Below are 25,023 nucleotides of genomic sequence, written 5' to 3' on the forward strand. Positions count from 1 at the left end.
CACTGAAACTTCAGGTCCCACTGCAGAGCCCGCATCCGCCACCTGGCGTGACGCACCAGAAGGATGCAGGAGGCCATCAGTCCCAGAAGCCGCAGCGTCAACCTGACCGAGACCCGGGATAACGGCCCGAAGATAGGAATCAGAGCCTGAATATCCCGAACCCGCTGCTCGGGTGGGTAAACCCGAAACTGCGCCGAGTCGAGAACCGCTCCGATGAAAAGGAGCTTCTGAGAGGGACACAGGTGTGACTTCGGCACATTGATGGAGAACCCCAGCAAGTGCAGGAGGTCGGCCGTAGTCTGGAGGTGGCTGACGACTGTCTGGGGCGAGCCCGCCTTCAACAACCAGTCGTCGAGGTAGGGGAAGACTGACACCCCTTGCCTGCGCAGATGGGCTGCGACCACCGCCATCACCTTCGTGAACACCCGTGGGGCGCTGGTAAGGCCGAAGGGGAGCACGGTAAACTGAAAGTGCTCGTGGCCTACCGTGAACCGCAGGTAACGCCGGTGGGCCGGCAGGACGGGGATGTGGAAATAGGCGTCCTGCAAGTCCAACGCTACCATCCAGTCTCCTGGGTCCAGGGCAGCCAGGACCTGAGCCAAAGTGAGCATCTTGAACTTCTCCGTACGGAGGAAGCCGTTGACGTTCCGCAGATCCAAGATAGGGCGTAGGCCCCCTTTGCCCTTCTTGGGTACCAGAAAGTAGTGGGAGTAACAGCCACGTCCCACTTCTGGCCCAGGAACGCGCTCGATGGCCCTCTTGGCCAAGAGGGCCGAAACTTCCTCTTGCAGAAGTCGCAAGTGATCCCCCGACACACGGTGGCATTGAGGTGGCATGGATGGAGGGGAAGACTCGAAGGGGAGGGAGAAACCCCTTCGGACAATTTGCAGCACCCACCTGTCCGAAGTGACTGTATGCCAGTGGGAGAGGTGATGGCGAACCCTGCCTCCCACAGGCGTCACATGGGCCTGAAAACTCGGACTAGGAAGGTTTTGAGGCGGGGGCTGCTGAGGGAGGTGTGGACTGGCCTCGCCGCTGGCCCCGACCACCGCCACGGCGGTTCCCACGGCCGCCACCGCGTTGCTGAACATTCTGCGGCGCGTGGCTGACGGTCCGTGGTGGGGCGCCCCTTCCGTGGCCACGAAAGGAGCGAAAGGCACCCGATTGCTGGCGTGGGGCCGCAAGGCCCAAGGACTTGGCCGTGGCCCTGGAGTCCTTAAAACGTTCCAGCGCATGGTCTGCCTTGTCGCCGAAGAGGCGACGGCCATCAAACGGCATGTCCAGGAGAGTGGCCTGGACATCGGCCGAGAAATTGGCGGACCTCAACCAGGCGTGGCGTCGAACCGCCACCGTCGTTGCCATCGCCCTGCCCAGTGAGTCCGTGGTATCCAGCCCACACCGGATGGAAAAGCGTGCCGCATCTCGGCCGTCCGCAAGGGTTTGGCTGAGTTTAGCCCTGACCTCCTCAGAGCATTGTGGCAGCACCTCCGCAACCGTGTCCCACAGAGTGTGGGTGTAGCGGCCCAAGAGACAGTTGGTGTTCACTGACCGGAGCCCTAGGCTCACAGACGAGAAGACCTTCTTCCCGAACTGCTCAAATCTCTTGGATTCCCTGTCGGGCGGGGCCGACGGGAATGCGGACTGGGAGTTGGAGGCCTGGATGACCAGGCTCTCGGGGGTGGGGTGGGTGGACAAAAAGCAAGGGTCGCCCGGTGCCGGGCGGTAGCGTCTGGCCACGTTCCTATCCACAGGGGGACCTGTGGCGGGCTTGGACCAAGTGCCCAGCAGAACGTCACACAAGGCCTCATTGAACGGCAGAAGGGGCTCCGCGGAGCCGGACTGCTGTTTGAGTACCTCAGTGAGGAGATTAGTCCTCACGGCCGCGACGGGGAGCTCAAGGTGTAGGGCCTTAGCTGCCTTCGTCAACACTACACTGTAAGCAGAACCCGCCTCCGAAGCCACAGTCGGGGGCGACGTAAATCCAGTGTCTGGCGATGTGTCAATACCACTGGCCTCCCCAAGCTCATATGTCCAGTCCTGATGAGACTGGCAATCACGTGCCAGAGGGTCCTCGGACCCCTCCCACTGCTCCTCGTCACCCAGCTCCTGGAGACCAGGATCAACAGCCAGGGCCTCCTCGTGGAGATAGAATTCTCCGACGGCCGACGGAATCGGCGCCCAGCGGCGCCCCTCCGACGCCTGAGGCGGACCGTAGGAAGCATCGGGGTCGGCAACCACTACGGCTGCCGGGGACGACACCTGAAGGGACGGCGCCGGTGAGGTCGTAAGGTCGACCGGCGAGGTCCCGGATCCGGAGCCGGATCCAGCGAGGTCGCGCGGCGCCGGGACCGAAGTCGCCAGCGGCGCCGGGGCCGAAGCACCCGACGTCGTCGGGGCCGAAGCGCCCGACCCGGAAGGACCTCCAGACGGAGCCGATCGGCCCGAAGGCGCCACGGGAACCGACTGAGGAGGGAGGGCCCTCATGGCCATGAGGTACCTCTCGACCTCCTCCTGCGACGCGCCGTGCCCAGGGACCCGAAGGTGTGGGGCAGGCGGCGACGCTTGCGACTCCCGCGGAGCCGCGTGGGCGGTGTCGCCCGAATCCCCGGTCGCATCGAGCGAGCGACGGGGCGGGTCGGAGGACCGATGGTGTCGCTCCGACCTCTCATGCCTCTTACCTGAGGACTTGGATCCAGACGATCGGTGACCACTCCCGGAGCGTCGATGACTCCGACCTCGCGACCTGTCCCTCGACCTCCCGTGGGACCGGGACCGGGACCTGGAGCGGCGCGGGGCCGACTGCCTCAGCTCGAGACGCTTGCGGGACCGCTCCCGCCTAGCCTTCGACGTCAGGGCCCGGCAGTCGTCACAGGTTCGATCGTCGTGGTCGAGGCCTAAGCACTTCAGGCACCGGCGATGGGGGTCCGTGACCGACATGAGTCGGCCGCACTTCGAGCAAGGCTTGAACCCGGGCATCCCTGGCACCGATAGTCGAGAATCGACTAAGTAGAGGATCAAAAGATCAAAAAGTTTTCAGTCAAAAAGTGACTGGGGGTAGAGCTTCTTCCGGATCTGCGCTAGCTGGCGCGGAAAAAAGAAGAACTGACGTCAGCGCGCATGGGCGCCGTCTATATACTCCGATGACGTCATCCCGGCGCTCACGACGCCGACGACGGACGCGGAGCCGCAGACGACGCCTACCAGCGCGCAGGGGTATTGCTACGCAAAAATTTCCGGATCCAGTCTGACGCCTGGGGATATTCTAAGGTAAGGAATCTATCACTAACGTGTCTCTTTCAGATAGGTAAGTTTACAGCGGTCTGAACCAACCTCCCATCATTTTGAAATGCAGCCGGCCCTGTGCGTTGTGCCCCTGAGATCCGCATCCCCTGTGAGCTGTGCGCTGTGGGTCACAAGAGCCTTCCCCCGCCTGGAGAGGTACGCCCCGAAGCAACGTCCTGCAACTGCGGAGTCTGCCTGATTATTCACGCTTCCATCCTCGGGGGCGCCCCGCCCGTACGTCTCAGCTGGAGACGCCTGTACGAGCCGGACGAGTCCCCACCGGGAGGAGAGCCGCCAGATTGCCCCGGGAGCCCTGTCTACACTTGCCTCCTTGCAGCTGTGAGGCGCGAAGGTACGCCGGAAGCGTAGCAGTCCGCGGGTGCTCCCCGCACGCCACATACTCCTGAAGCGTACCCCTTCGCACCAACCTGCAGCGTCCTGGAAAGTACGGCGTGATCGCCGCCTGAGTGCACTTGAGTCTTCCCTTTGCCCCCCCCCACCAGTACGAGGTGTACCTGGACCATATCGCAAGCCGACCTGTGCCTTTGAGCCGCACAGTCCGCTTCATACCGCCTTGTTTGCCTCTGGAATCCCTAAATGCCACAAAGAGCGCCTGCGCCCTGAACACTCCGCTGTGCCCCCTCGAGGTCCCGCCAAGACGCCCCGCACCGCGGCGCCCCTCTAGCTGCCAGATCCCCAAGGACGGCCCCGCCGAGGGATATCTTTATCTTAATAAGGTACATTCTGCACGACGCCCCCGGGGGCCCGCAGTGGACCAGAAGGTCCGTGTTTATTTCTAGTAAGCCTCCTGCCTGCCTGGTAGGGAGCCCCTCGGTGAAAAAGATAGGCTAATTGGTGTCTCGTTGGTAGAACACACAGGGTAGCATTCGGCCTGTCAGGAAGACAAGGACTAGATATTTGATGCATTCCTTCTTGCCTTTACCACGTCATTCCGACTTTCGATGTAAAACCACACTACAACTAGCGGAAGTCAGGCAGCCTTCGTTGGGACGTGGGCGGGGCCTGCAAAGAAACAGGAAGGAACTGCCGGGACAACGTCCTGGAACCCTGCACGCTGAATGCTGGCTGCAAAGGGAAACGCTGAAAGAGCCCGGTGAGTGGGGAGTGGGGGGTGAGGGGGTGGGTGTACGCGCGTGTCTGTGTGTGTCTGTCTGTGTGCGCGTGGGTCTGTTTAAGGGGGGTGCGTGTGTGTATGCAGTGTGTGAGTGCCTGTGTATGCGTGTGGCTGTGCATGTCTGCATGCGTGAGTGTGGCTGTGTGTGTGTGTTTGCGCACGAGAATATGAGACACGAGATGGGCACGGCGCCGTGCGCGCCCACGAGGTGAAATCTGCGCTCGTGCCCCTCTCGTGTCTACATTCCCAAATACGGGCAACAATAGGTCTCGAGTAGACGCTCGACCTAAAAATGGCTCACCACTGCATACTTTGAGTAAGATGAAGGACCCAGATCTCACATGAGAGTGAGGAGTATACAATGGCCTGCATAGTGATCGACCTATGTGAAAGATCCACAGTCTACATCATTCCTAAAGTGATTACTGATATTTTGTAAAATGTTTAAAAATCACTATAGCTTAAATAAACGTTTCAAGGAGAGTTAAACTGAAATCCAAAAAAACGATTTGGATGTTCAAAAATAATTATACAGAAATTTATGCTAAACAATTTACTGCTGTAGACACAAACAAAAAATACCACAGTCAATTAAAGAAACCATAATGAATCTACAGCACTACTTACAACACTGAAAGTTTTCTGGTCAAGTTCTTCAGATTCTTCGGAGATAGGAACGGGATCGTTACTGGCTGTGATATGAACAGGTGTTTCGGCAAGGATGGTTCTTTTAGTTTTTTCTTTGTTTTCTTGTTTAATGTCACTAAGCTATTGATAGCAGGTATGGCAGAATAGGGGAAGAGAAGACAAAAAATAATTAACTTTATCCAAAAGTGATAAATACTTCAAGTTCAAAAATGGTTTTACTCTTAAAAAAGCTCTAACCATTTAATTTACTTGTAATGAAATTGTGTGGTTGTTTAGTATTTTATCTACAGTATCACATCTCCAGTTGAATGTTTTTAAATACCAATTTGGATTTTTTTCGCATTGAGTAAAGCCGTCTCAGTCTTCGCATCATGTGGCATCTGATGAGGCTACACACAAAAAACTTTTTGTAGCTCTAATAATGAAGAAAAGTGCAATTCACACTTGTGAGGAAATTAGGTGTATTGAATGGTGTGGATGTGTGAGCTCACTGTGAAATACACTTACTGACCCTTATAGGAAATGTACGTTTTGTTTGTCAAACCTTTATCTAAACCTTGGGTAGCTGTGGTTCTGAGTAGTCAGGCTTATTAGAAAAAGAAACGAGAGTAAAAAATTTCAACAGTACCAAAACAATTGCTGAAGAAATACCTGAGACTCTCATGATATCTGACACCAATTTCTAACACTCATGATATCTGACACCAATTTATACAAATAGACTATTTTTAAACACTAAATTTAAAACGATCTACTGGAAGATTCCGGGGGTAAATAGCAATTGCATAAGTTACTTACCTTCGGTAACGATATATCTGTAAGAAACAGTAGTTAGTACTAGATTCCTTACCTTAGAATTCCCCCAGGCGTCAGACTGGAACCGCAAACTTTTGCGTAGCAGAACCCTTGCGCGTCGGTAGGCGTCGTCTGCTGGTCTGCGTCTGTCGTCGGCATCGTGTGCGCCGGGATTACGTCGCCGGAGTACTTAGACGCTGCCCTCGCCCGCTGACATCAGTTCTTATACACAGCTTTTTCTGCCCAGGAAACGCAGAGCCATGATAAAAACCAACACTGGTGCCATGAAACTAGGGCCCTGAAAGGGGATGACCTTAACCCTAGATATCGGTTCGCAGAACGGGGAGGATGGGTGGGGCGGTAAGGAATTTAATACGAACTACTGTTTCTTAAAGATACATCGTTACCGAAGGTAAGTAACTTGTGCATCTGAAAAAAACAGGTTAGTATTAGATTCCTTACCTTAGCTTAGAATAGATACCCCAGCAATACCAACCCCGGTGGTGGGTCTGCGAACCAATGATCACACCAGAAAGTCCTGGAGAACGGAACGGACGAAAAAGCCATCTCTCCAGACTTGGCTGTCCAGGCAGTAGTGTCTTGCGAACGTGTGCAACGAGGCCCACGTAGCTGCCTGACAGATGTCCTGCAAGGGGACTCCCCGGCCCAGGGCAGTAGTAGCCGCTGTGGCCCGTGTGGAATGAGCACGAAGCCCTACAGGAGGCTCCTTTCGAGCCGAAGAGTAACAAGCCTTGATGCACAAGACGACCCATCAAGAAATGGTTCGTTTGTGCACGACCCGTCCCTTCTTAGCGCCCACGTAACCAAGAATGAGTTGGTCATCCACCCGGAACTGGCGTGTGCGATCCAGATAGAAGGAGAGCGCACTTTTTTGGTCCAGACGGTGTAGCCTCTCTTCCTCTTTCGAGGGAGGCACAAAGAAGGTGGGCAAAGTGATGGACTGTGTGAGAAGTTGGCCTGATATATGATGCTCACTAGTTCTAGTGATCACCTTGTATCAGTCCAAACAACCCTTATGGTGATTGGTTGTAAGTCAACCTTATAGACCAGCTATCCTAATGGTAGCATGGACAGAGTAGTCTTAGGCTAAACTCTTTTGGCATGTGAAGCCAGCTGTTTTACCACATATAACCATTTGAATACCAGATGAAAGGACACCACACAGGTTGTTATGAAAATAAACAATATATTTATTACTAACAAACACCTCTGAACTCTTTATGAGGTCAGAGGACTAAGCACATAACAATACTTCAGAAAAATACAGTAAGTCGCACAAATGACAATGGTGCCCTAGGGGCACGGCAAACCATATACTAATTAAATGGTATAAATAGAACGATAGAAGAAATGAGTATGCCCAGAGGCTGTAGAATCGCTGGGGCTACACTACCCTAACCTTAGATAAGGAGCAGGAGGCCCACTGGACGTGTGTGCAGTGCTAGAACACACACGCGGGTTTCAATGCAAAGTCAATGGGCACGAACAATTTACAAAATAGGTAAGTAAGGACAGTTCCGACGGGTTGAGACTGAAACTACAGGATACCTGGACACTAGGAGAGTCAATCTACCTATGAGCACCGAAATGCTCTCGTTACCTCACCCACGGGCTGCGGGTGCATAGGTGTGAAAGTGTGTCGGGTTCCCGCTTTGAAGTCAATGGAGCCTTGGAGAAAAGATGCTGCAGGCGACCAGGAGGAAGATGTCCGGAGTGATCCAAGGGTGGATCGAAGAAGATGGAGACGTGAAAGCAGAGGGGACAGTGTTCAAAGTCACTAGCCAGTGACCGGAGTGGAACCAGGAAGGAACCAGATGATGTCGTCGCGATCAGGTGAAGAGGTGACGCTTGACTCTGCAGCCACGTGAACCAGGAGGTGTCTTCGACGACAAGGATGGAGGCACGAGCTGTCCCATGCAGGTTCTCGCTGTCGGCGGTGTCTGTTCCAGGATCGGAGTCAACAGGCCTTGGAAAATGCAACCCAAGAGGCAAGTGAAGATGGCGTCTGGTGCGGACCAGGAGGGTCCGGGGTATTTCTCTTTTGCAGGGAAGCAAGGGCCAGTCTGGAGCAACCAGACCAGGGGTGTTGTTTCAAGGTTTCGTCGTCTAGGAGGCCACTAGCCAGCTGTCAAGTGACCAGACAACGCGTCAAGTAGCAATCAAGCAGAAGGGCCCCACGCAGATCTCGTGGATGCTGGAGGGCTGGTCTTTGGTGCAGGAGCTGCTAGGGGCTGGGGCTTCTCAATCCCCAAAGCACTTTCTCGAGGGTGCTGGAAGCGAAGTGCAGTTCTTTAAAGATGGCCGGTCCCACGTGTCTCGTCGCACCCACGGGTCTCAGCTGTGCTGCAGATGTGGGTAGAGGTCTGAGAGTCCGGGTCTCGTCGAGCTCTGAGGTCTGGTTCCGGCAGGAAGGAAGACAAAGTTAACCGCTAGGACGCTTGATGGTGCGTGCTTGCTCAGGGTGGTCACTCCTTGGCCACAAGGGTGATTTTCTTCAGTCTTCTGTGGAGCAGAACGTCGAAGTCCAGAGTTTCTTCTTGTAAAGTTGTTCACTATAATCTAATTTGGAATGGGACCAGCTCCAACCTTTATTCTGCTAAAGGGGGCTGTACTAGTGATTAGGTCCCTCCCATGGGTGGGACCAGGAAGGGGGGTGGTTACACCCCCTATCCTTTGCCCGGTTTCACGCCATAGCTGGGGCTGGAGTGCCCCAGCAACTGGTTTGAACCGGGGTATGCACAGGGACACCTTGTGTGCCCCAGGCATGTCTCATTCCTTTCAGCCCTGCCTATCTGGATACACAAAGTCCTGTCTGGGGTGGTGCTGGCACCTCCCCAGGCAGGAAACCCTTTGTCCAGGCCTCACTCGCTGGAAGGACTCCCAGCAGCAGGAGGTCAGACTTGTGTCTGTGGCAGCAGCATCCATTTTGTGATGCTGAGGCTCGGGTTAACTTTAACCGGGGTTCTAGTTCTGTACATGTTGTGTCCCTCTAAAAGGGTGGAATGCTACCCCTGTCGCCAGAACTGGCGAGGGGGAAGTATTCCAAATCGTATGACACCTTACTCGACATGTTTTGATAATGTCAAACCAGAGTTAGCATTTGACCGCGAGGATTATAATGCACTTAAGAGTATATGGTATGACGCCATCAGGAAACAGCTGAAGGACATGGTTCCAAAAGCTGCAGACAGGCTCAGCTCATTCTAGAGCACCATCTCACACATAACCAAGCACTCTGCCTCCTGGATTGATAAGGCCTGCCATAGGAGTGACTTATAGGTTACTGTGTGTCCTTGTATGGGTTAGATATAGTGATACTATATCTATAGCAAAGGGTGATTACACCACCTTGCCCCAGCTGAGTGATCAGCCAGTTGTGTCAAATAGTAAGGCAGCCTTGGATGCACCTATGCCCTGGGTACCTTGGGTACACTGTACATGGGCTCACAAGGTCGCGTCCGCAACACAACTTTGTCCGGATGGACTGAAAGCAAAGGAGGCTTAGAAGAAAGGGCCTGGGGCTCACTCACTCTCCTGGCAGAGGTGATGGAAACCAGGAAAGCGGTCTTAAGAGTAAGGAGGCGAAGAGGACAGTTATGAAGTGGCTCAAAGGGGGCGCGCATCAGAAAAGTTAGAACAAGGTTCAAGTCCCACTGAGGCATCACGAAAGGAACTGGAGGAAACACATGAGTGATGCCCTTCAAAAAACTATTTACAACTGGGGACTTGAACAAGGAGGGCTGGTCAGGTAGCCTTAAGAAGACGGAAATGGCCGAGAGGTAGCTCTTCAGAGTGCCCAGAACAGAGCTCTTCTGGGCAAGAGAAAGAAGAAAGAGAACCTATGAAAGAGGGGCAGAAAGGGGATCCACAGCCTTTGCTGTGCACCATGACACAAATTTGTTCCACCTGCAGGAGTATACCGATTTTGTTGAGGGACGCCTGGATGCAAGAATGACATTACAGACTTCAGGAGGCAAGTCAAATGGCCTCAACTGCTCAATCTGCACAGATTTAAGTGGAGACTGGACAGGTTCGGGTGGAGGACCATCCCCGGCTGCTGCGACAGAAGGTCCTCGTGAAGGGGCAGACGAAACGGGGGATCGACAGACATGCTACAGACATGCTGAGTAGCTCGGGATACCAGAACCTCCGTGACCAGTCCGGATCCACAAGGATGACTTGGGCCCGGTCGTGCCTGATCTTCAGCACTCTGGGCAAAAGTGGTATAGGCGGAAAGGTGTACAACAGACCGCAACTCCACTCGCGATGAAAAGCGTCTCCGAGCGAGTGCCGCCTTGGAAATTCCAACGCGCACAACTGATGACATTGCGCCTTCTCTTCGGTGGCGAATAGATCTATCCAAGGCTCTCGCCACTGCAGAAAGAGACCTTGCCCGCAGCTCCAAAAGTTTGATATGGAGCCGGGAATCCGCCGGAGACCAGAGGCCTCTGATCTCCGCCTCTCCCATGTGGCCACCCCAGCCCTGGAGGGACGCGTCCGTCACAACTACGTGCTCCGGTTGGGGATGGGAGAGGGATCTGCAGCTGACCAAATCGCGGTCCGTGAGCCACCACTGCGGCTGTCTCGCAGTGCCCTCCGAGATCAGGACATGGTCAGACAGGTTGCCCTGATGCTGGGCCCACTGAAACTTCAGGTCCCACTGCAGAGCCCGCATCCGCCAACGAGCGTGATGCACCAGAAGGATGCAGGAAGCCATCAGCCCCAGAAGCCGCAGCATCAACCTGACCGAAACTCGGGATAATGGCTGAAAGATCGGAATCAGAGCCTGAATATCCCAAACCCGCTGTTCGGGAGGATAAACCCGAAACTGCGCCGAGTCTAGAACCGCTCCGATGAAGAGGAGCTTCTGAGAGGGATACAGGTGTGACTTCGGCAAATTGATGGAGAACCCTGTAGGAGAGTAGGGTTTGCAATCCTATGGTCACCCCAGATTTTTGCTTTTTGCTTCACTGGTTTACGACTTTCCCTGGCTGTGGGCCTGCTAATCAGACCCACAGCCTAGCTGTTCTCTCTCTAAATTGACATCCATGTACTTTAGGTGCATTTACCAATTGGTATTGGGTCACTCTTGTAAGTCCTTGTACAGTGTACCATAGGTACCCAGGGCATAAGTGAACCCAAGGCCTACCAGGGGCTGCAGCATGTATTATGCCACCGCAGGCTGGCCATCCAAATCTGACACAACTGGCTGATAAATCAGCTGGGGCAAGGTGGTGTCATCACCCTCTGCTTTAGATATAGTATACCTATATCTAAACCTAAAATGGACACATATCCTCCTATAAGTCACCCCTATGGCAGGCCTTAACAATCCTGAAGGCAGAGTGCTTGGAATTATGTGAGATGGTGCTCTAGCATGAGCTGAGCCTGTCTACAGCTTTCGGAACCAAGTCCTTTAGCTGTTTCATGATAACGCTATACCATATACTCTTAAGTGCATTATAACCTCGCGGTTAATGCTAACTTTGGTATAGCATTATCAAAACATATCGAGTAAGGTGTCATACGAATTGGAATACTACCCCCTCGACAGTTCTGGCGACGGGGGTAGCATTCCACCCTTCTAGAGGGACATGACATGTATATAACTGTGAATCCCGGTTAAAGTTAACTCGAACTTCAGCATCACAAAATGGATGCTGCCACCACAGACACAAGTCTGACCTCCTGTTGCTGGGAGTCCTTCCAGCGAGGGTGGCTTGGGCAAAGGGTTTCCTGCCTTGGGAGGTGCTAGCAGCACCCCAGACAGGATTTTGTGTCTTAGGTAGGTCAGGCCTGAAAGGAATGAGACATGCCTGGGGCACACAAGGTGCCCTGTGCATACACCGGTTCAAACCAGTTGCTGGGGCACTCCAGTCCCAGCTCTGGCGCGAAACCGGACAAAGGGTAGGGGGTGTAACCACCCCCCTTCCTGGTCCCACCCATAGGAGGGACCTAGTCATAGTACAGCCCCCTTTAGGAGATTAAAGGTAGGAGCTGGTCCCATTCCAAATTAGATTATCCTGAAATTCTACAAGAAGAAACTCTGGACTTCGATGTTCTGCTCCACAGAAGACTGAAGAAATCTCCCTTGTGGGCAAGGAGTGTTAACCCTGCACAAGCAGGCACCATCAAGCGTTCCAGCGGTTCACTTTGCCATCATCCCGAGTGGATCCAGACTTCAGAGCCCGACCAGACCCGGATTTCCAGACCTCTCCGACCTCTACCTACATCGGCAGCACAGCTGTGATCCGTGGGTGCGACGAGACACGTGGGACCGGCCATCTTGGAGAAACTGCACTTCGCTTCCAGCACGACTTCAGAGGCATCCTCGACAAAGTGCTTTGCGGATTGAGAAGCCCCAGCCCTGAGCAGCTCCTGCACAGAAGATCAGTCCTCCAGCATCCACGAGATCTTTGTGAGGCCCTTTTGCTTGATTACTGTTCGACGCGTTGTCTGGTCACTTGCCGGCTGGCTAGTGGCCTCCTAAACGACGATCCTTGAAATCTACACCGCTGGTCTGGTTGCTCCAGACTGGCCCCTGCTTCCCTGCAAAGGAGAAGCACCCCGGACCCTCCTGGTCCGCACCAGACGCCTTTTCCACTCACCGCGTGGGTTGCCTTTGCCAAGGCCTGTTGACGCCGATTCCGGATACAACACCGCTGACAGCGAGAGCCTGCGTGGGACAGCGCGTGCCTCCATCCTGGTCGTCCAAGACACCACCTGGTCCACGTGGCTGCAGAGTCAAGCGTCCACTCTTCACCTGATCGCGACGACAGCATCTGGTTCCTTCCTGGTTCCACTCCAGTCACTGGCTAGTGACTTTGAACATTGTTCCCTCTGCTTTCAGGTCTTCAGCATCTCTGATCCACCCTTGGATCACTCCGGACATCTTCCATCTGGCCGCCTGCAGCATCTTTTCTTCCAGGCTCCATAGACTTCAACGTGGAAACCCGACACACTTTGACACCTATGCACCCGCAGCCCGTGGGTGAGGTAAAAAGAGCATTTTGATGCTCAAGGGTAGATTGACTCTCCTAGTGTCCAGATTTCCAGTCGTTTTAGTCCTAGCTATTCGGAACGGTCTAATACTTACCTTTTCGTAATCTGTACTGTCCATTGACTTTGTTACGCATCGCGCGTGTGAGTTCACACTCTGCACACGCGTTCCGTGGGCCTCCTATTACTTACCTCAGGTCAGGATATTGTAGTCCCAGCGATCCCAGAGCCTCTGGACAGCTCCATTCCTCCTATCGATTTCCTTATACCATTTACTTAGTTGTATGGTTTGTCGTGCCCCTAGGGCACCATTGTAATTTGTGTAACTTATCGTATTTTTCTTAAGAGTCTTGTCATGTGCTTAGCCCTCTGATCTCATAAAGAGTTCAGAGGTGTATGTTAGTTAATAAATATCTTGTTTATTTTCATAACTACCTGTGTGGTGTCCTTTCATTTGGTATTCAAGGGGTTATATGTGGTAAAACAGCTGGCTTCACATGCCAAAAGAGTTTAGCCTAAGACTGATTTGTCCATGCTACCATTAGGATAGCTGGTCTATAAGGTTGACTTTACAACCAATCACCATAAGGGTTGTTTGGACTGATACAAGGTGATCACTAGAACTAGTGAGCATCATATATCAGGCCAACTTCTCACAAACCCCAGCAGGTGCAGGAGGTCGGCCGTAGTCTGGAGGTGGTTGACGACTGCCTGGGGCGAGCCCGCCTTCAACAACCAGTCGTCTAGGTAGGGGAAGACTGAAACCCCTAACCTGCGCAGATGAGCTGCGACCACTGTCATCACTTTCGTGAACACCCGTGGGGCACTGGTAAGGCCGAATGGGAGCACAGTAAACTGAAAGTGCTCGTGGCCTACCGTGAACCACAGGTAGCGCCGGTGGGCCGGCAGGACGGGGATGTGGAAATAAGCGTCCTGCAAGTCCAACGCTACCATGCAGTCTCCAAGGGTCCGGGGCAGCTAAGACCTGAGCCAGAGTCAGCATCTTGAACCTCTCCTTCCGGAGGAAGCCGTTGATGTTCCACAGGTCCAAGATAGGGCGTAGGCACCATTTGCCCTTCTTGGGAACCAAAAATTAGTCGGAGTAACAACCACACCCTAATTCTGGCCTAGGAACGAGCTTGAAGGCCCCCTTGGCCAAGAGGGCCGTAACTTCCTCTCGCAGAAGATTCAAGTGATCCCCCGACACACAGTGCTACTGCGGTGGCATGGCTGGAGGGGTCGCCTCGAAGGGGAGGGAGTAGCCCCTTCGGACGATTTGCAGCACCCACCTGTCCGATGTGATGTTGCGCCAGTGGAGGAGGTGATGGCGAACCCTGCCCACCACTGGCGTCACGTGGGCCTGAAAGCTCGGACTAGGAGGGCTTTGAGGCGGATGCTGCGGGGGTGGATGTGGACTGGCCTCGCCCCTGTCCCCGGGCACCGCCACAGCGGTTACCCTGTCCGACACCGTGCTGGATGTTAGTCTGCGGCCTTTGGCTGGCAAGACGTGTAGGGGCGCCCCTTCCTTGGCCGCGAAAGGAGCAAAAGGTGGTAGGTTGCTGGAGCAGGGCCCACAGGCCCAAGGACTTGGCCGTAGGTCTGGAGCGCTTAAAGTGCACTCTCTGCCTTGTCGCCAAAAAGACGACGGCCATCAAACGGCATGTCCATAAGGGTGTTTTGGACATCAGCTGAAAAGTTGGGGGACCTCAGCCAGGCGTGGCGACAAATCGCCACCGTCGTTGGCATCGCTCTACCTAGCGAGTCCGTTGTATCCAGCCCACATCAGATCGAGTACTGTGCCGCATCTCGACTCTCCGCAAGGGCTTGGGCGAGTAGTCCGAGCCTCCTCCAGACATTGTGGCAGCACGTCCGCGACCGTGTCCCACAGAGAGTGGGTATAACGGCCCAAAAGGCACGCGGTGTCAACGGACCGCAACCCCAAACTCAGTGAGGAGAACATCTTTTGCCATACTGCTCGTACCTCTTGGATTCCAAATCGGGGGGAGCCATCGGGAATGAGGTCTGGGAGTTGGAGACTTGTATGACCAGGCTCTCGGGGGTGGGGTGGGTGGACAGTAAGCAAGGGTCGCCCGGAGCTGGGCGGTGGCGTCTGGCCACGTTCCTATCTACAGTGGGACCTGTAACGGACCTGGATCAGGTGCCCAAAAAAATTTCAGATAAGGCCCTATTAAACGGCAACAGAGGTTCCAAAGAGCTTGCTTGCAGTTTAAGGACCTCAATGAGGAGGTTAGTCCTCACGGCCGCGACGGGGAGTTCAAGGGTTAAGTTCTTGGCCGCCCGCGTCAACATCACACTATAGGCAGCCCCCTCCTCCGAAGCCACGGTAGGAGGGGAGACAAAACCAGTGTCTGGCGAAGTGTCCAGACCACTGGCGTCCACTAGCTCACCTGTCCAGTCCTGATAAGGCTGGCACTCACGTGCCAGAGGGTCCTCAGACCCCTCCCAATCCGCCTCGCCACCCATCTCCTGGTACTCAGGGTCAAATGATGGGGCCGGGTCATAGAAGTAGAAATCTCTCATCGGCGTCGGGAGCGGTGTCGAGCGGCGCCGGACCCAGATCGAGGGGAGGACCGGGGACGACGTTGTCCTGGGACGGCGCCGGGTGCGACACCCTGGCGGCCGGCGCCGGAGAGGTCGTAAGGTCGACCGGTGACGACCCGGATCCGGAACGGGTTCCAACGGGGCCATGCGGCGTCGGGACCGAAGTCGCCGACAGCGCTGGGGCCGAAGCACCCAACGGCGTCGGGGCCGAAGCACCCGGCCCGCTTGGGCTCCCAGTCAGGGCCGCTTGGCCCGAAGGCGCCGCGGAACCCGATGGTGGAGTGAGCGACCTCATGGCCGTGAGGAATGCCTCGATCTCCACCGGCGTCGCGTGCTGCCCAGGGACCGGCGGGTATGGAGCAGGCAGCGACGCCTGCGGCTCCGGCGGAGCCGCGTGGGCGGTGTCGCACGAACCCCCGGCTGCATCGTGCGAGCGTCGGAGGGAGTCAGAAGAGCGATGTCGCCTCTTTGACTTCTTGTGCTTCTTACCTGAGGACTTCGAGCTCGAGGAGTGGTGACGATCCTTTGAGCCGTGATGACTCTGGCCCCGCGACCGGTCCCTCGACCTCCTTCCGGACCGGGACCTCAAACGGCGCGGGCCAACTGTCAGAGCTCGAGGCGCTTGCAGGACCGCTCCCGCCTAGCCTTCGACGTCAAGGCCCGGCAGTCGGGGCACGACTTGTCATCGTGGTCGGGCCCCAGGCAATGAAGACACTGGCGATAGGGGTCGGTAACCGACATCAGTCGGTTGCAGTCGACGCAGGGCTTAAACCCGGGTATCCCTACCGGCACCGTCGGAGTTGTTCGACTTCGAAAAATTATCAAAAATGATCCAAAAAGTTTAGTCAAAAAGTGACTAAGTGTACCACTGCTCCCCGATCGGCGCTTGCTGGCGCGGAATAATAGGAACGGACGTCAGCACGCGAGGGCGGTGTCTAAGTACTCCGGAGACGTCGTCCCGGCGCCCAAGACGCCGACGATGGACGCAGAGCCGCAGACGAGGCATGCCTAGGCGCAAGGGTACTGATACGTAAAAGTTTCCGGATCCAGTCTGACGCCTGGGGGACTTCTAAGGTAAGGAATCTAATACTAACCTGTTTCTTTCAGATACAAGGTATAGTAAATAAGCACTTTTTCTTTTAACCACTAACAAGAATTGGAAATTCAACAAATTTGAAACTTTCTCAAGAAAAACTTCAGCAAGTATCAATGCGGTCACAGAGTTATTTCAGGCAATGACTCTGACAGGAAGCCAGCCTGGGGAACTAGAGAGGGTCTCAAAAACAATTACCTAGGAGGAAGAAGTAGTCTTCAGTCAGTTTCAGGCACTTTTATCTTTTTGCCATAGAGTACTATGGAAGTGGTCTTGATGCAAGGGATACAGGATGCTGAAGATGCTCAAGAATCCTGTGGATGAGATGTGGTCAAAAGGGATTTTCCTAAGGCTACTCCTCGGTCCACGGACTTGTTGAGGCGGTCCTGGACTCTGACGTCTCTCCGAGGTTCAGAAGACTTTGGGTCCTTGTTTCTGCATGGAGCAAAGGAGCGGTGAAGAGAAAATCTGGGCAATCAACCCATCCCAGAAACCTTCTTCTGATGTTGTGGCACTGTGCTGCGACTACGTCTGCCAATAATCCTTGGATTCTTGCTTGAGCTTAACTCTGGAACGACTTCTCCACAAGCAGGACACAGCAGGCACAGTACCTTCTCCTCTGCTGGCCAACAGGTTTACCAGGTGCAGTTCATGAAAATGCAGCCTCTCTTCACTGGCTCCTTGGTGCAGCAGGGCAGTCCTTCTTTGGTCCTCTACTTTAGTCTGTCGACACCTGGCTTTCAGGTGACCCCTTTTTATGCTCAGACAATTCACTCAGAGTAGGAAGCGGGCAGTAACCAATGGGCTACTAGGTTCCCTCCCTTCTGATGACCACTTCCTGTGATGTGCGGCATCTGACTATCCCAGAGTGCACTATTGGCCTAGGCACAAGATAGCAGTCTCTAAAGCTAAATAGGTCATTTCTGGGGTGTGGCTTCCTTTGGGGTATACGCTCCCGGGAAAACGTTGTTGGCAACTGGCTTCCCCTCTCTGTCCCTACTGCCTTCCGGTCTACCCCAACAATGGAACAGCCCCTACCAAATGTGCTGATTGTTGTCCTTCAAAGGCGGCTTATTCTTTGAAGTTTGCATTTGAGAAAAAACCCATGAGGCTTCCAGCCAGGGAGAGGTAACACCTCTTCCCCACACAGGCTCAATTGTGCTCTTTCCTGGGAGTCATTCACACGTCTCCCCAGGAGGGCAGAAGCTGTCTGTGAGGACAGTCTTTGTGTGCAACCATTTAAAGGCAGGGGATACCTTGGGCAACTAAAGAGGCAACTTCTAAAGTAGCACTTTGCCCACTTGTGACATTAAATTCAATTGCAGCATTAAATCTCAAGAATCACCTTGTCCAGGCTGCCATGACATCAGTTAAATCACCCGGAATACTGGTGGAACATTGGAGCCTACCCCCAGCCATTGGGCATTTGAAGTGCAGTAGCTGTAGTTTATGCCCCTTTTCTATAGAATCCAAAACATTTGTACATAACCTTGTGGGACCCTTAAAAGGTTTTTCAACAGCAACACTTCAAATGTGACGTATCCAATAATATGTCCATGAAGTACACTTTAGATTGGATACACCTAACAAAAATGTGTGAACGAATTTGTCAACACCATGCCAGTATCCACTGTAAGGTCCCAACTGCTCCTTTAGTAGAGCTTTCGTAAGCGAGGGCCAAGCAGAAAATGATATCCAATGTCAGATAATAGTGTCCTCAGATAACCTGAAAGAGGAGGGAATATGGAACAATTACTTAATAAAGATGAATTAAGATGGATTCTAAAAATGGACACAATGAAAACCGGGCTAAACCGACAGGAGGAATAGACTAATTTAATAACTGGCACATAGACATTTTTCCTTAACCTAATGGACTGGATGTTGCTTGGAATTTTCTATATGTGCTTTCCTGGTAGTCCCCAGGGGTCTAATCAGTTTCCCGTCAATTGTGTACATTGCAGCAATTCATTGTAACACCTTTTTTCCTTTCATTTGTGATTCATAATACCATTTTCTTTCTCTTTCGCCATTCATCTATATATTTTCCAATTATTATTCTTACTTTCAGCACCTTTTCAAAGATGGCAGCCACTAGACAGGATCTCCTTTTGTATTCTTTGGGCTGCCCTTCCTCTATTTTCGTGACTCAGGGGTCCATATTTAGGGCAGTCCTTCCTTTATTTTTATAACTCTGGAGCAGCAGCCACCTTTTGGAGCACACCTAGACGAATTTACTCAGTCTGCTGTTCAGGAAGATATTGCGGTACTGCTCTTGATGCCGGTTTACATTTTAGATGCAGCCCACTCTGCACCGTTCACATTACCAGGTATGTGCCCTTTAAATAGAGCATTCATTCTTTCATAGTTTCTCTACCAACTGATTTTTTTTTTTTTACTGACATTACGTTCTTGCATCTCACTTTAGATCGCCCTGGACCCCATGTGTACTACACTGGCAATTATTCAACAACTTTTTGAGTATATACAATCCTTGAACAGGTAACTTTGAGACTTGAGATTTACTCTAATTGCATTCACTATGTCGCACTCCATTTTTTCCAGGATTTTGGCTGAGGTCTTGAGTATTTTGAATATATAGGTGTAGCTGAATTGTGCCCACTGGGGCCTTCAGCAATGTTTGATTAGAACCCTGTTAATATCCTTGTATACCTTGGAATCCCCTACTATTTTTTTTTTTACTCTAACATAATATTTTCTGTGCTTTCTTTCAAACCTCTATTTTTTTCTGGCTTATGTATTCCTAGAGTTTTGATGAAGATCCTTCTATCTGTATAAAGGATCGAAACGTTATTGACTAGTTCTACGGGCCCAGTTTGATTGCACATAAGAATAATAAAGGGGCACTTTGTTCTCATTTGAAACACACTCTTGATCATGCATTGTCACATGTGTGTTTCACTTGTATAAGAGTACTGGTAACATTTGACCACACGCCTACTTCACTTAACGCACAAGTTACTTACCTTCGGTAACGATATATCTGTAAGAAACAGTAGTTCGTGTTAGATTCCTTAGCTTAGAATATCCCCAGGCGTCAGACTGGATCTGGAAAGTTTTCGTCAGCAGTACCCCTGCGCGTCGGTAGGCGTCGTCTGCGGCTCCGCATCCGTCGTCGTGATCACCGGGATGACGTCGTCGGAGTACTTAGACGCCGCCCTCGCGCGCTGACGTTAGTTCTGTACATAGCTTTCCCCGCCAGGAACGCAGAGCCATGATAGAAACCGACACTGGTGCCATGAAACTAGGACCCTGGAAGGGATGTCCTTAAACCTAGATATCAGATCGCAGAACGGGGAGGATGGGTGGGGCGGTAAGGAATTATTATTATTATTACATTTATAGTGAGTAACAGTAACCCACCAAGGGTTTCCCGGGGCATTAATGTGATGTTACGGTGATGCTACAGTCAGAGAGAAATGTTTAGATGTTAAAAAGCCAGGTCTTTAAGGCTTTTCTGAAGCTCATGTAATTGGTCTCATTGCGTGCTGAGGGTGGCATGGAGTTCCAAAGCGTGGGCCCTAGGAAAGAAAAGGAATTGCCACCCATGCGCGATCGTTTGATTTTAGGGAAGACAAAACTCTTCGCCGAAGAGGAACGAAGAGCACGGGAAGGGCAATAAGGGCGCAAAAGTGTTTGGAGGTAATTTGGGGCTTTTCCGCATAGATTTTATGCATTAAGCAGAGAGTTTTAAACTTGATTTCATTTTCGATCTTTAGCCAGTGAAGGTCTCGAATATAGTTAGTACTAGAAGAAGTGCTCGGAATTTTACATAGCAGTCTGGCTGCTGCGTTTTGAACTGTTTGCAATCTCCGAATCGTGGCTTTCTTTGCTCCCAGGTATAGCACATTGCCATAATCAAGCCTTGAAGTAATCAAGGCATTGATGACAGTTTTCTTTGTCGATTCTGGCAACATCCAGCAGATCTTTTTTAGCCATTTTAAAATGGCAAAACATGTGGCTGAAGATTTTACTGCTTGCTGATGCATGTTGAGAGAGTCATCAATAGTGATGCCCAGATTGCGTGCCTGCATCAACGGAACAGGGAGCATGCCCATTTCCTGCGGCCAATGATGCGGGCCCCACAACTTTTTATTCTTGCCAAGAACCATCACTTTGGTTTTCTCCCCGTTTAATTTGAGGAAATTGTCCTGCATCCAGCCTGCAATTTTAGTGAGGCCACCTTTGAGTATGTCACTATTTTCTGAAGAGAGCGAGAACAACAGCTGAGAGTCATCAGCATAAAAATACATTTGTAGGCCTGCTTCTTCCACCACCTTTACTGGAGGGCTCATATACAGATTTAATAATAATGGACTAAGTATAGAGCCCTGTGGTACACCATGTTCAAAGATCTGGGTGTCTGAACAGGCCGAGCGACAAAAACTTGAAATGTTCGCTCATTCAAGAAGGATTTGAGCCAATTTAGTGCGGGGCCTCGAATACTAAGGAGTGTAGTGTACGTATTAATATGGTGTGTGATACCGTATCGAATGCGGCACTTAAGTCTAAAAGTACAAGTGCAACAGTTTCGCCTTCATCCAGCAGCCGGCGAATATTCTCCATGACTCCCAGTAGAGTGGATTCTGTTGAGAAACCCGCTCTAAAACCTGATTGACAGGGAGGCAGCAAGTCTTGGGTCGTGACAAAATCAGTTAAAGTGCGATGCACATGCTTTTCTAAAATCTTCGAAAATATCGGTAGTAAAGAAATGGGTCGGAAGTTGGAAGCAAGATTAGGATCAGCTCCAGACTTTTTTAATAGGGGATGAATCATGGCATGCTTCCATTCTTTAGGTACAATCTCCTCTTGAAGAGACACATTTAAAAGGTCTGTAATGATGTCCAGTGATCTCGTGTCAATATTTTAAGTACGGAACAAGGTAGGGGGTCATTTGGGGAACCAGATTTAATCCTATTGAGCAATTTGATTACACTGTCAGTGTTGAGCCTCGGCCAGCTCTCCAAAGTGCTACTAGGGTTATGAGAGGCAGGTCTACCTGTGTTCTTGGGAGGGATGTAAGTCGAGTAATCTGACGGGGAATTGGCTGCTGAATGGCAGTTGTTCTGAGCAATTTCTATGCTTTGATATATTTTGTCTACTTTACTAACAAAGAAAGTAGCCAACAGGTCGCATTGCTGCTTATTTAGATCTGGTGAAGTTGGTAGCGTTTTGGAACCCGCCAGTTCCTTCACCATTTTAAAAAGAGCTTTTGACCGATTAAGGGCCTCCACTATAGTGGAGCTCACAAAATCAGCTCGTGCCTTATTACAGAGCGTGTGATATTTATTTAATTTACTTTTGTACATTTTTTTCGCTTCTGGTGAATACGTTTTCCTCCATATACGTTCGGAGGTTTTACACTTCGCTTTTTCTAGGTTTAATGGTTCCGTGAACCATGGGGCGGGGGGTCTATGCCCTTTGCATTTTAATTTGGTTCTCGGTAGACAGGTATTTATTGCTGTCATAAGCCATTCCTGTACTGCTGCGGATAGGGAATGGACAGATTGTTTAGAGAAGGGAGTGTGTGAATTTAAAAAGGTATTTAATGTGTCAATGTCAAGTTTTTTCCAGTTCCTGATTAGCTTGGGTTGCTCCGATGTGCCCCCAGCCAACAATGTGGCAAATTGAAGCGAGAATCTAACCAAATAATGGTCCGACCAACAAATCGGTAGTGCAGGAAGGACAGTGATTTCCTTAATGTTAGAAAAAACCGGATGGAGTAGGTGACCTGCACTATGAGTGGGTCCAGAAATAAGTAGATTGAGGTTAAGGGAGGCTAAGTCAGCAATAAATTCAGCAGCTGATGTACTAATAGGATTTTCTAAGTGCAGGTTGATATCTCCAATAAGGGAGAAATTAGCTGCCTTCATAACTAGTGGCCCAATAAGTTCTGGAAGGGTCGCCGTCCAAGTAGTTGCCGGGCCAGGTGGACGATAGATAAGTATACCAGATAGCGTGAAATTGGGGGTGAGGGCGTGAAATTGGGGGTGAGGGCAAGTTTGAATATAGCTGCTTCACAGTTGGGGCATGGCAATTGGATTATATCACAACTATATTCCTTTTTAAAGAGGATAGCAATCCCGCCACCTGTTTTGTTTGTACGATCCGTCCTTACTATTGTATAGTGGTCAGGAACTGCCACTGCAATTTCCGGTCCCGAGCACTCTTTGAGCCAAGTTAAAAAAAGGGCGTCAGGCTTTTCATCTATTAGTAAGTTAAAAATCTCGAATTTATGTTTGGGTAGGGATCTACAATTCAAACTAAGAAAGGAGAACGTTTTAAATTTGGATTGACCAGTATATCTCTTATCCTTCCCTTTAATTCCAGTATTCTTGCCCTCCGAAGATACAGAGAAGCTACAATTGTGGCAGGGTGCAATTTCATCCCTCAGATGTAGTTTACTACATTGTGCTACTTGTGGGATTCTTAAGGCCCGCAGCTGTTCAGAATCATATCTAATTAGAGGGCGATCGCTGTTATAGGTAGGTGCAGCCAGGGTCCCTCCATCCACTCGTTCCTCACCATAATTAGTATTGAAGGGAGACAATACCGGGGTCAAGGCCCTAGGCCCGGCGCAGACGGGCGCATATGGGCTTACCTTTGGCGCACCTTTGGCGCGCCATTGGTGCGCCCGCTGCGCGTACTCGTAGGGGGAACCATTTGTACTGATCCTTCGCCCAGCAACTAGCCCGCTGCCCGCTCCGAAATACCACTAAGATGGCGACGGTATTCGGCGGCAGTCTCCGGGGTTGCCTACCGTCCCTGAACTGTCCCAAGTCGACAGATACAGGTGAGTAAAAGGAACTGTGCAAATATGCAAAGTGTGCAGTTGTGCAAAGTCACGCGGAGAATTTTAGCAGGAAATACAATTTAAAACTTTAAAAACAAACCTCCCGGCTTTCCGCCTCAGGAGTGACTAGCTAGTAGCAGAATTAAACAGGGCAATGGAAGTGGGCGTCTTTTGTACTGATCCTACGCCCAGCAACTAGCCCGCTGTCCGCTCCGAAATACCACTAAGATGGCGGCGGTATTCTGCGGCAGTCTCCGGTGTTGCGTACCGTCCCTGAACTGTCCCAAGTCGACAGATACAGGTAAGTAAAAGGAACTGTGCAAATATGCAAAGTGTGCAGTTATGCACAGTCACGCGCAGAATTATAGCAGGAAACACAATTTAAAACTTTAAAAACAAACCTCCTGGCTTCCCGACTCAGGAGTGACTATCTAGTAGCAGAATCTAAAACTAACTACTGTTTCTTACAGATATATCGTTACCGAAGATAAGTAACTTGTGCATCTGAAAGAAACAGGTTAGTGTTAGATTCCTTACCTTAGAATAGATACCCCAGCAATACTAACCCCGGTGGTGGGTCTGCAAACCAAGACCACACCAGAAAGTCCTGAAGAACGGAACGGTCGAAAAAGCCATCTCTCCGGACTTGGCTGTCCAAGCAGTAATGTCTAGCAAACGTGTGAAGCGAGGCCTACGTAGCTGCCTGACAGATGTTCTGCATGGGGACTCCCCGACCCAGGGTAGTAGTAGCCGTCGTGCCCCAAATGGAATGGGCGGGCAGCCCAAAAGGAGGCTCCTTTTTCGCCAAAGAGTAGCAAAACCTTGATGCACAAGACGACTCACCAAGAGATGGTCCGCTTGTGCACTGCCCGTCCCTTCTTAGCGCCCACGTAACCAACCAAGAGCTGGTCGTCCACCTTGAACTAGCATGTGCGATCTAGATTGAAGGAGAGCGCATGTTTTGGGTCCAGACGGTGGAGCCTCTCTTCCTCTTTCGAGGGATGCGGAGGCAGAAAGAAGGTGGGCAAGGAGATGGACTGCCCGATATGAAAGGCTGTGTCCGGATGGATAGAGAGGAAATGAGGTTTAGAAGATAGAGCCTGGAGCTCACTCACTCTCCTGGCAGAGGTGATGGCAACCAGGAATGCAGTTTTAAGAGTCAGAAGACGAAGAGGACAGTTATGAAGTGGCTCAAAGGGAGCGCACATCAGAAACGTTAGAACAAGATTCAAGTCCCACTGAGGCATCACAAAGGGAACAGGAGGAAACATGTGTGTGATGCCTTTCTAGAATCTATTTACAACAGGGTACTTGAAAAAAGAAGGCTGATCAGGAAGCCTTAAGAAGGCTGAAATGACCAAGAGGTAGCCCTTGATAGTGCCCAGAGCAGAGCCCTGCTGGGCAAGAGAAAGAAGGAAGAGGAGAACCTCTGAAAGGGGGGGGCAGAGTGCATCCAGCCTTTGCTGTGCATCATGCCACAAATTTGTTCCACCTGCAGGTATATACCGTTTTTGTGGAGGGACGCCTGGCTGCCAGAATCATATCACAGACCTCAGGAGGCAAGTCAAATGGCCTCAACTGCCACCCTTCAATCTCCACGCATGCAGAAGGTCCTCCTGAAGAGGCAGAAGAATCGGGGGATCGACTGACATGCGGAGTAGCTCGGGATACCAG

The 25,023-nt window shown here is 51.6% G+C and overlaps 1 protein-coding gene across 1 annotated transcript in view; it reads right to left on the reverse strand.

Moving 5' to 3' along the window:
- Positions 1-25,023, reverse strand: part of CHD1 (chromodomain helicase DNA binding protein 1) — a 1,544,591-nt gene that overhangs the window by 303,487 nt on the left and 1,216,081 nt on the right. Inside the window, exon 32 of the mRNA XM_086960963.1 lies at positions 5,045-5,185. Coding sequence (XP_086817089.1) covers positions 5,045-5,185 — 141 coding nt within the window. The remainder of the gene's footprint in view (positions 1-5,044; positions 5,186-25,023) is intronic.

Source organism: Lissotriton vulgaris, chromosome 3_1 (assembly GCF_964263255.1).
Source record: "Lissotriton vulgaris chromosome 3_1, aLisVul1.2, whole genome shotgun sequence".
NCBI classification, from domain to species: domain Eukaryota; kingdom Metazoa; phylum Chordata; class Amphibia; order Caudata; family Salamandridae; genus Lissotriton; species Lissotriton vulgaris.